At 43.1% G+C, this 12,148-nt stretch overlaps 1 protein-coding gene across 4 annotated transcripts in view; it reads left to right on the top strand.

The window, feature by feature from the left end:
- The window catches only part of ZNF609 (zinc finger protein 609), a 102,847-nt gene that overhangs the window by 11,997 nt on the left and 78,702 nt on the right, over positions 1–12,148 (top strand). For all 4 annotated transcript variants that reach the window (XM_083586210.1, XM_083586208.1, XM_083586209.1 and 1 more), the window contains exon 2: positions 11,037–11,936. In XM_083586210.1, the coding sequence (XP_083442336.1) occupies positions 11,169–11,936 (768 nt within the window). In that variant the 5' untranslated portion in view covers positions 11,037–11,168. The remainder of the gene's footprint in view (positions 1–11,036; positions 11,937–12,148) is intronic.

The raw sequence follows: 12,148 nt of genomic DNA on the forward strand, positions 1-12,148 counted from the left end.
ACAATTGGAGAGATCTAGTTTTGTAGAACAATCTTGCTATAAGCACTTTTTATTAACCCCCCCCCCCCCCCATAAAAACACCAAAGGTTTGCTGCTTATTCCAGAATTGGCCAGAGTAGAATTTATTAAAGGTTGTGAATCCTTTTGAGAACAGACTTTATAATTTGATGTGCTTAAACTGTTTGGAACAATGAAGTTTAATTACTCTGGGCCACCTGAATAATGGAATGGGAACACAATACTATACACATATCGACCAGGAAGTAAGCACCATAGAGCTCAGTGGGGCTTATGTCTGTGTAAACATGCTTAAGGTTGCATTGTTAATGTGTGGGAATTCTGAACAGGACCATTGCACTTTTGAGTAGTGATATATGAGGTTTGCCTTTTCATACAAAACTCTGTATTATTTAGGGTGTGCAGTGTTAGTGGACTTCCAGAGGAGCCAAGAGCTTGCTTTTGCCTGCTCTGCAGTTTCAAGCAGTCTTTCATATTTTATTGAAGGGTCAGAATGTCCAAGTTTAACTCTCTGTTGCTTGCATACCAGTTGTGGTTATGGGTTATAAGACTTAATATATTAGGAAAATGTGCAGCAAAGTCTATTTATAATTTAAGATTCTTAACAGATATGAATGCTTTGTGGTCTTTCATTCTAATGCTGAGCTGACATTCTTCTGGCACTCATATCTGAAAGGGTTTCAAAAATGTATGTCACAATGTGCTAGAAGTGGGTCATTTACTTTGTCAGGCACACAGGTGCTCAGGACCAGTTTTGATGGAACCGTGCATTATTTTTGGAGGAACATGTTAACTTACTAGACTTTAGCTTTTATGTAACTTAGAGCCGTATTGACTCAAATCTGCTTCTTCTGCCTGTGGCTCTTCTGTCTTGTAATACTTGGGAGGAGGAAGGTCTTGATTATTATCTACTATATATTTTGGAAAGTGGTTTCTCTGTCTGTCTGCCCTTCTGTCCTCCATAGGTTCAGCTGCCTCTTGAGATTTCATTGCCAAACTCAGCACAAACCTTCCTGAGCTGGCAACTATGGTCATCGCCAATGTTTGGATGCCAGATGCCATACCAAAATGTGAATTTGACATGACTTTTCCCATTTTTCAGCATAGGTTCAGGCACCTTGAGGTATCATCAGAAAACTTGGCACGAGGGTGCCTGAGACAGAGGCGGTGAACTTTGCCACCATTCAGATGCTGGATGCTATTTTATATTTTAATTCAAAAATAGCCTTCCTAAAATAACAGAACGGTCAAGAACTTATCTGAGCTATATATACTTAAAATGTATATTGCGTGATGCATTTTAATCCAATGCCTTAGTTGCAGTTTATTAGGGCTTTGAATAGTTTTTTCAAAAAATGCCTGGTAGTTTGTACAATAAAAAAACCCTCTTTTGAAGTATATGGCCTAGGTTGCTTAGTTTTGATGCTATCTTAGCCATATTGGGGCCTTTGTACCTTATTCCCACTCAAGCTTTTATTTTGGTTGAAAAATAAAGGTGGTTCATTTAATCTGATTCATTTTCTACTACAGAACACACAAGCTAAAAATAGACTTGATCTGAGATCCTTTTGAGTTTTTTTTTTGCCTCCTGTATTTCTTTACTACAACTGAATATTGTGTAGACCTATTTAAAGATGTGAATCCCCAAAACAATTTTAATTTTTTGGATTCTGATGCTTCATTTCAAGCATTATTAGGTAATAATAAATAGAATAATAGAATTGCAGAGTTGGAAGGGACCCTGAGCCTCCAGGATGGTTAATGTGGGTATGTATATTCCCACAGAGGCCTTCCCTGGTGCCTGCAGGGTCCTGTCCCTCTGCCACTTCTCTCCATGTCCACATACACAGCTGCCTGAAAAGAAGTCTTTTGTGTCCTCTAAAATACTTTTTTCCAAGCCTAGTTGTTGCTGGATGGTGCATTTCTGTGTTGATTTGGTTTGTTCGTTGCATTTGTATCTCACCTTCCTTCTCCAAGGAGCTCAGGGTGGTGTGCATGGTTCTCCCCCTCCTCCTCTCAAGGCTTGTGAGGTTGGTTAGGCTGAGAAGCACTGATTGGCCCAAAGTCATCCAGGCCAAGTGGGGATTTGAATTGTGTTCTCGCAGGCCCTGGTCTGACATTTTAACCACTGGTACCACACTGGCTTTCTTTTTTCCTGGAGATTGCACTTGGGGAGTAAAGGTTAGAACTTGACTCTCCTGCTGCACCCTCCAGGAAGGTCACACACCACACCAACATCAGGCTGTGTGGGAAAGCACAATCACTTTTTTTCAAGCCTAATTGTTTGGGTTGGAGGAGTAAGTGAATGTGTGTGCATGGTTGTAGTGTTCCACAACACTTTTCTCCAATTCACGCATGTGCTTGCAACATTTTATATTACGGCTGTGCATCAGTACTGTAGAGAAGACTCATGGGGTGGAGGGAGGCAGCAATAGCACATTTCTGTTGTCTGATATAGTCTTCCTAGGATAGGGAGAAGCAAAGATGCCCCCTCCCCCTGCCAGCAGACGTTCCTTGAACTGAAAGCAGCTAGTTAGGAAGCTCCTTTGTGCAGATTTCTCATCTCTTCTTCTGGCTGCCAGCTGGCTTTCATTCAACATTGTTTTCATCATTGGAGAGAGACAGAGGAAGAGAGGAACATCTTAAAAAGAAAGCTACGAAAGGATTCCTGTTTTTTATGGCTTTCTTTTTTTAAAAAAAAAAACCAAACCTAAACAAGGCAGCTGGAGAGAGCACAGCTCTGTAGTCTGAGTAGCTAAGAGCACTGCAGCTTCCTCTGCAAAGCAAGATACATCCCTCTGGGTTTCTTTAGTCATAAAAGGAAACAAAAAAGGATCCTGTGTAGAGGTAGTGTATAGAAGAAAGACATAGGCTGGCTGCCAGCAAGAGATGGCGGGAGGAGCGGCTCCTGAACACAGCAGCCGCTCATGTTTCTGCTCTGACCTCTGGAAAAATGGACAGTAAAGGAACTGGCTGGGGTTTAACAGAGTTTATTCCTAGGTTTCCCAGGTAGAGTCTGCTATATTTTTTTCTGACTGAGATGTTGCAGCTTGAAACTTACCCTGTTCTGCTCCAATTGCTCTGATTGTTCCTGACTTATTTTCCCAGGGGTTGTCTGGAGCCAGAAGGCACATATGCTGTCTTGGACTGATCCCAGTAAAGCAGAGCAGTAATCTGAAATCCTGTTACCTTTGCCATGCTCTAGAGTAGCAGTTGCCTGGTGCTGGAGATTTTCCACTGTTTCTGCTGTTCCTCAGTGCAAGCATTCCTGAAAGTTAATCAGGGTGAAAATTGCAGTCACTCATGTCTGGAAGCAACCAGAAGCTAATCCCAGAGTCTGCAGATTTGAACAGACTGGTAGGAGACATTCTCTTTATATGCACTGAACTTTTAATGGGATCAATTCTCCTTTGGGTGTCCAGTCATTCCCAGTTAGGTTTTCTCTGCCTATTGTTTCACTACAAAAGGTCAGAAGTGTAATGCAAGCTGTTGTGGCTAGCCTGGGAGCAGCCACTGTGAGTTAAGGCACGATGAACCCTTGGTTGCATACTGATCTATGTGCAGTGCTTTCCTGAGGGTTGCCTTATGTGATTTGTTAGAAGTGTTTTGATAGGGGCTGCGAGTTCAAAGTGAACTCTAATGACATGGCTGCTTCTAGGAATGTAGATGTGGTTTATAGAGGTTGCAGCCCTTAATGGAGCTGAATTATTTATGTCGGGCCACTGCATGTGTACAGTTTTCCAAGTGAGAAGCCATTTCCCTTAGTATTCCTGTTCCAGGGCTTCTCTTAGAATTGCCTATTGGAAGATTGCCAACTGGACAAGTGAATACATGTACTTTCAGCTGTGTATCGATGAGTTCTGTGTGGCAGGGAGGAAGTGGAGAGGGATTTGTACACTCGGGTGGGGTTTTTTCCATCTGGTTTTCAGATGCCTTTATATCTTTTCTCTCTACTGAACACTCTGTGAGGCAGGGTGCCAGGAGCAAGTCTGTGGTAGCCAATATGATGCCCTCTGGAGGTTGTTGGACTTAACAACATAATCCCTGACCATTGACTATGTTGACTGTGACTTAGAGGAGCTGTCAACAGCACCTGGCCTCTATGTGGGGGGCTTAGTTAGGGTTTATTGTATAATACTGCTATAATTTTGAATGAAGCTACATATTTGTTGGGACGTGTAGTATTCTTTTTCTTTGGCGTTCACTCGTAGCAAAGTAAGATTGTCTTCCATCAATATGGTCCTAACAGTGTGTCCATAAGTGACTGTGGAGGCCAGTTCTGGATCTGCACATCCTTCCACAGTGGGGACACAGGTTTCCAGGTGGAGTTGATCACGGTCAGGATTTGCCAAACGTGCCTTTCTCTCAGCTCATTTGTTCCTTTCATCCAGATGCCTTGCAGGCAGGGCTTGTGTTTTTTTGTCACTTCCAACTGACTCATGCAGCTGGGCTCTGGCATAGTGTGTTTTCTGTAAAGCAAGATAATATAAAATGTTTATAGGGCTTTCTGTCTTGTATTTTCTCTTATTTATACGCTTCTCTCCATCACACACAGGGAGGCAGGCAGGCAAATAGAAACACTCACAAACACACACATTCTCCCTACTCTGTCTTTAGTTAGAAGTGGAATAAAGATTGACTTAGTCAAAGCATCTCTATCTTGATTGTAAAAGGTCCATCTTGTCTGTTACTTTCTTTGATATAAGAGGTGATGACGTGCTAGATTTAAATACATAAATCCCACCTAGGAATCTGAGGAAGGACAGGGTACAATTTTATAAATATTAATCGGGTGTTCACACTGCTTAATATAATTTTGCAGGCAAAAACATAAGATACTTTGGCCTAAAAGGTATTACTGTACAATTATATTTGGGGGTGGAGTTGGAGTAGGATGAATGTGAGCAAATGCAGTTTCATGGTTACAGTTGGAATGAGGATTAAGGGGTGAAATAGTGATGAAAGTGGAGTTGAGAAATATTTGCCATTTGAGAGCCATCAAGTTTATAAAATAAGTAGCACTGTAAGTGCATCACTCAGCAGGTGAGCAGGATGAAGTGGAAGTCACAGGAGGAGGAGACACTGCCTTCCTCAGAGGAATAAAGGTGAGGCTGGCAGCAAGAAGAGGGAAGGAGGTTGACGAGGCACTTGAAGGGAGTGCTGACAAATACTATAAAGTTGACAAATATTACTCTATAACACAGTGGGCATATCCATTGCATTAAAATGTTCATACTATTTTAAATTGCATTTTATTCCTTTTTATTTCTTTTATTTCTTGTTTTAAAATTTGGTATGGAGGCAGCCAGGTGTGGGAGATGAGAGCTATGCTAGCTTTTATAGGGCAGCTTTGCATACTCTTCCACATGTGCAGGAACAGTTTTTTTTTGTTTGGGGGCAATAGTTGTAGGTTTGCGTGGGTTGAGTCACCACTAGTTTGAGATGAGCACAAGGATGCTGTTTAAGTGTAGCTAATTTTGCCTTTGTAATCTGTATGAAGAAAATCAAGTAGCTTTGGATATATGCACTAATATGTAGTATCAAAAACATTAGATTGTATAAATGCATGTTTCTGTTACACTGATTCACTATCTGAACTTAGTCTTCTGGAAATCTGGAGACATTCAAGTGTATCTTGGTGTACAGTCATACCAGGTTAAATATGTTTCAGGTTGAGCGCTTTCGGGTTGCACTCTGTGGCGACCTGGAAGTAATGGAATGCGTTACTTCTGGGTTTTGCCGCTTGTGCATGCGCAGACGGTCAAAATGACGTCACGTGCATGCTTGGAAGCAGCGACTCGTGACCTGTGCACACGCAGACGCGCAGCACGGGTTACATTCGCTTCAGGATGCGAACGGGGATCCGGAAGGGATCCCGTTCGTATCCAGAGGTACCATTGTAGATTGTAATTGCAAGGAAAAGTTAAAAGTTGAGAAGTTAAAGTTTTGAAAATAAGAGTTTTACTAACCTCAATTTGCACCTTGATTTCAGTGTGTCACTTTTCTGTGGTGAGTCTGTATGTGTTTACTATAGAAACGGTTTGCTCAGTATTTTTATTATTATTATTAGTAGTAGTAGTAGTAGTAGTAGTAGTAGTAAAAAGGTAAAGTGACCCCTGACCATTAGGTCCAGTTGTGACCGACTCTGGGGTTGCGGCGCTCATCTCGCTTTACTGGCCGAGGGAGCCGGCGTACAGCTTCCGGGTCATGTGGCCAGCATGACAAAGCCACTTCTGGCGAACCAGAGCAGCGCACAGAAATGCCGTTTACCTTCCTGCCGGAGCAGTACCTATTTATCTACTTGCACTTTGACGTGCTTTCGAACTGCTAGGTTGGCAGGAGCTGGGACTGAGCAACAGGAGTTCACCCCGTCGCTGGGATTCGAACCACTGACCTTCTGATCAGCAAGTCCTAGGCTCTGTGGTTTAACCCACAGTGTACCCTGTACTAAAAACATAATAAAAAAGTGCCTATACAGTGCTCCCTTCAGATGTCTTCTAAAGGTTGTACAGTTTCTTATCCATTTGACATCTGGTGGGAGAGCATTCCACAGGTTGGGTGCCAGTCCCGAGAAGGCCCTCTGCCTGGTTCCATGTAACTTCACTTCTTGCATTGAGAGAACCACCAGAAGGCCCACTGGTGTTGGATCTCAGTGTCACTCACTGAACACTGGACGCTGCCCAGAAGGAAGGAGTGGAACCATTGCATAACAATGCCCTCAGCTCCCAATCCCCTTAAACGGCCCAGAAGGATACCATAGTCAATGGACTCGAACCGATGGCTCCAAGTTACAAGAAAGGAGATTCCAACTAAGCATCAGAAAGAAGCTGTTTGACTATGGAATTGGCTCCCTCAAGCGGTGGTGGATTCTCCTTCCTTGGAGGTTTTTAAGCAAAGGTTGGATGGCCATCTTTCTTGGATGCTTTAGTTGAGATTCCTGCATTGCAGGGAGTTGGACTAGATGACCCTCAAGCCCCTTGCAACTCTATGGTTCTATGAGCACTATAGTTAGTGTTTCAACTTCTTCAGATGAAAAAAGTGAGTCATACAAGGTTGGTGTTCAAGGAGCTCTTAGTGTGTGTAGGCTGGGGATTGTCTGCTTTTTTGACTGAGACCATCCTCTTGTTCTGTGATGACGAAGGGAGATGAAATGGATTGATCATTTTCCTCTGACCTTCCTTCAGACTAGCCCATGCAGGAGGGAGGTTGATTATGATCTCAGCTGTGGAAATAAAGGCTCAGTGATAGTATCTTAACAAGCCAGGCAGCCAAAGCATTCCAGGGTGGCAGGTAGCACTAAACTATGGTTTAGTGCAAGGGGAGGGCTCAACAGACTGTAGATTTTGAAAGCTGCTTCTGACTCCACAGCTGCATGAAACATTCCCCTGAGTTTACATTTTCTTTACCATTAAGATAATAAACCCTATGTTTGGGTTAGAACAGAGGCTGGTTCTGTTGCATTGGATGGGGAAAACTTGTGGCTTTATACACATTTTTTTCTGACTCTTTGGGAGAATTCTTTTATCACCAGTTTTTGGTGGCTTTAGTTAAGCTCTCACAAGACTTTGATGTTTTTCATTTCTTCTTTTTTCCCCATTTACAGGAATCCTGATTAGCAAACTTCAACAGTTATAACAGTTGGGCACATTGCTATGTTAACAGTTATGACATCTGCAATGTTTTATAAAAGCAATTAATTTAATAAAATCACTATTGTGAGGACTGAAAAAAAGAGAGATAAGAAGTCTGTATATCATGCTCAGATAACAAGCATTGGCTCATGGGGTTAAAAATCTATAATGACCTGTCAGGGGGCAAATTATTAGAATTAAGGAACCAGAGATTCTGTAGACAGTGGTTGGAAAAAGCTTGGCTATCTCAGCCCCTCAGATGACTTTGACATGGCTCAGGGTACCTGTTTCTGGCTATATACTGCCAAGCAACCCTTTTAGACTCCTTTGAAAACAATGTCAGCTTTAAGTGTTTCCCATTTGTAAACATGGCAGATCATCAGTCTCCTGTGTGCAGGATGGAGGAGCAGAAAATCAAAACACTTAAAGGAGACCCAAAGCTGGTGGGGCAGCCATGGGTTTCAAAGGTGTACCTGAAACTACCTGTGGCGATCACACACAGGGCCCCCGGATGTTTGACGGTCTATTGACCCTGTGCCGCCACTGCAATTGCTTTTTCCGCTGCCACCACCCCGTATCTCACGGGGACACACGGAGTCCAGTCAGTTGTTAACATAAACAAATAACCAAGTTTATTTTTAAATGCAGGAACAAGCTTATGGTTTCAGTTAATTTTTCTTGACAGTTTCTTAGTTCCTAACAACTGATTATTCCCAACTATCTATCTCCACCTAACAATTCTTCTCACTCTCTCACAATACAATTCTACCAACCCACACCTAATCCTCCCTCTTCCTTCTTCAGCTCCCAAACCTCCACCTCAACTTTCAAAACCTCAACTCAACTCCCAAACCTCAACTGCCTTTCAAAACCTCCCACTCTAACTTTTATTCCCCCCTTGCATTCTCACTGGCCAATCACATCACACCCATTTTAACCCTTTCCTTATGACCCATCCTAGGAGGCAAACACCACACCACCCTTTGGTAGAATTTGGCTCACTGCTAGGAAGAATGCCATTTCACGTGTTAATTATCTTTTGAAAATATAATTGCCATATACTTATCTTGTGGAGTGACTGGCTTGCTAGTTTGTAGCCTCCAGGGAAATACTTGATGTACAGTGGTACCTCGGGTTAAGAACTTAATTCATTCTGGAGGTCCGTTCTTAATCTGAAATTGTTCTTAACCTGAAGCACCACTTTAGCTAATGGGGCCTGCTGCTGCGCTGCCGCTGCACAATTTCTGTTCTCATCCTGAAGCAAAGTTCTTAACCCAAGGTACTATTTCTGGGTTAGCGGAGTCTGTAACCTGAAGCGTCTGTAACCTGAGGTACCACTGTATAGAGTCTTCATGAAGATAGTGTGCTTGGTCACTTAGTAATTGTACCATAGCGTGATGGGGACAACCATTATGCATTTCATGCATTACTGTTTTGTGTACTTTTGGTCTTCACATGTTGCATATCTGCACAGCTCTATCTAACCTTTCCCCATAGCTATTTGCCAGAGCCATAATCTGAGGCCCTTCACTGCATGCCCGACTAATAGATGCTTGGAGGGTGTCAGTGAGAGAATGGGCCTTCTCAGTTGCAGCTCATGAAATACTCCCAAGAAAAGCTTGCAAGGTGCCAACATGTCATCTTTTTCATGCCAGAGCAAAGGTTGTATAGTATTGTTTCAATGAGTATGTGTACTGAATTCTACTTTTAAGTTGCTTCAAGAATACCTTGGTTGTGAGAAGTGACAAGCAAATTAAGAATAACAATAATCTACTTCTTCAGCCATCAAACTGTGTATGTAAATTTGGGTTTTCCTTTTTATTGCTAGCAGTGTTAGAAACTGGGATAGAAAAGCTATTCACCAATGGCTTCTGGAGCCTGGGTTATGGGTGCAAAAACAGAATGGCTGGTCACCTGCCTATTCCCCATGCAGCAAGACTTTCCATTTATTTTTTCAAAACGCATGAACACAGTTCGCATCAGTGACACATTGTTAATATCACATTTTAATAACAGATACTCTAACCACACTGGTGAGAACCTTTTTCTTTCAGTTTGCAACAGTCACAGCTTCTGTGATAGGAGTTGCCAGTGAGTGACATTGTCTTACTGTCCACTTATGCTCACATAACATGATTATTTTCAAAGTTCAAATGTTTTTATTTCTATAAAGGAAAGCACTTCCCTGGTACAGGAGCACTGATGCAAATATTTATAAAAGTAGTGTGATGCTCCACCATTTTAAGATCTTTGGTTTCTTTGAAGGTTTTTCCTCCACCCCAAGTTACCATTGCAGTTGTAGTATGTTAACTCCATGAATATGGAGGAGAGGAAGTCTGTGGGAAATGTTTGCACTTAAAAAAACCCCCACCCTTCTATATTGATAATTAGGATTTAGCATGAAAATCCTCATTGGTTGTTTACACAAACCCTAACTTATCATTTATTCTGACATAAAAAATGAGGTTTCCCTAAAAAAATGAACTCCTGAATGCATGAAGCGGGGAAAGAAACAAAGTGGCGACTCATACTGGAGAGATGGGTGGCACCTTTGAGCAGGTGCAAGGGTTGCCCCTGTTCAGGTGCTTCCGAGCCCGGCTAGCCAAGGCAGTGCAGCACCAAAAGAGGCATGTATTTTGGTTCCATGCTGCCCCCCATACCAACTGACTGGTGTGGCATTGCAGCCACAGCCAGCCAGCCAGTTGAAGATATTAGGCAGTAGACCTGGCGGCCAGACATCTCCACTTCCTCACAAAAGGCTGGTTGCCTGTCACGAAATGGATACTTTTAATGTTTTATTATTATTTTTATGACGAATTCCATTGTGTATTTTTTTGGTGTTGTAAGTCGCATTGAGTGTGGTTTGAACTGTGGGAATCCAGCATACAAATAAAATTGTATGCATGTATGCAGTTTTACAGTTATGGTGCTTAAAAAAAAATATTTTCAATGTGTATGACAATGTAGGACAGATTGACAAGCAGCATATTGCCTTAATACTTTGGGATTTGTGCTTCTCTCTGTGATGTTCTAACGTAACAAGGCCCGGTATGCTATTTTAACTTTGGTGCCTTAATTTGACCATAAAAGTACTTTGGTGTGGGGAAGGGAACTTAGCTGTATTATAGTCCACCTACACATTGCAATTATATGGTAGTATTTTACCACCAGTGGCATTGGTGTAGGCCTTTTCATGTTAGTGTAACACCAGTTGGGTAGTACAAGTATGGGGAACAGATAAGTATGGTATATGCTTGGCTGGTCTGCATGTATATCTTTATTTGTCTGAATGTGAACACTTTCCCATATATGCTTGTGTACTGGTTCTTAGACCCATTTCCTGAGTAACTGCAATGTAATATCCATTGTTCTTGCTTTCCCTTTCAGCAATTATGTTGTCATCTGGGCGCACCTTGATAACTGGAGGCTTGAGAACATAGCCGAAGCTGCTACTTCATACCCAAAGGCTGAGGGAGCAGACAAGAGGCTTGAACCTTGAGGTGGGTCGTTAACTCTAAGATGTCCTTGAGCAGTGGAGCTTCCGGAGGGAAAGGAGTGGATGCAAACCCAGTTGAGACGTATGACAGTGGGGATGAATGGGACATTGGAGTAGGGAATCTCATCATTGACCTGGACGCGGATTTGGAAAAGGACCAACAAAAATTGGAAATGTCAGGCTCCAAGGAGGTGGGGCTACCAGCACCGAATGCTGTGGCGACACTGCCGGAGAACATCAAGTTTGTGACCCCAGTGCCAGGTCCACAGAGCAAGGAAAGCAAATCCAAGTCCAAACGGAGTAAGAGTAGCAAGGACAGTGGCAAGGCTGCCCCAGGATCCTCCCTGTTCACTCCAAGTGAAGGGACCAGTGGCAAGAAGGAGGTTCAGGGGCGACCTGGTGATGGCGTGAACTCTAGTGGCTTGGTGGCTGCCATTGCCCCAAAGGGCTCTGAGAAATCGGCCAAGGCTTCTCGAAATGTGGCCAACTCAAAGAAAGAGAAGGAGGGGGGTTCGTCCAAGAGTAAGAAGGAAAGGAGTGAGGGTGCGGGTGCTCCAGCAGAAAAGGAGCCCAGTGTACTCCAGCCTCTTGCCTTGGCTGTTAGGGTTGGGCAGTATGATGGCGGCCAAGGATCAGAGCCTGCTGCTGCTGCTGCCGCTGCTGCCGCCGCTGAGCAGCTTGGAAGTATAGCTATTGACACAGGATCTGCACTCAATCCTTTGGGAATTAAGACGGAGCTGGAAGATGGTGACAGTGAGTGTCGACAGCTCAAAAAGGTCAAGGCAGAGAAGGTAAGATGTGGGCTGGTGGCTGGGCCTGGTAGGGTACTGCTGCTGGAAATTAGGGTCTCCACAGTAATGCCAAACACTACAGTGTTCTTCTTTGCTGTAAAGGGCATATTTTGTCCCATAGTGTATGATGGGCTTGTTGTTGGTCATGAGCTGGAAATGAAGGCAGATTCTTACATTTTACTGGGACTAGGCTGATATTTGTACCAAGGAAG

Source organism: Podarcis filfolensis, assembly GCF_964270895.1.
Source record: "Podarcis filfolensis genome assembly, chromosome: 14".
In the NCBI taxonomy this organism is placed as follows: Eukaryota; Metazoa; Chordata; class Lepidosauria; order Squamata; family Lacertidae; genus Podarcis; species Podarcis filfolensis.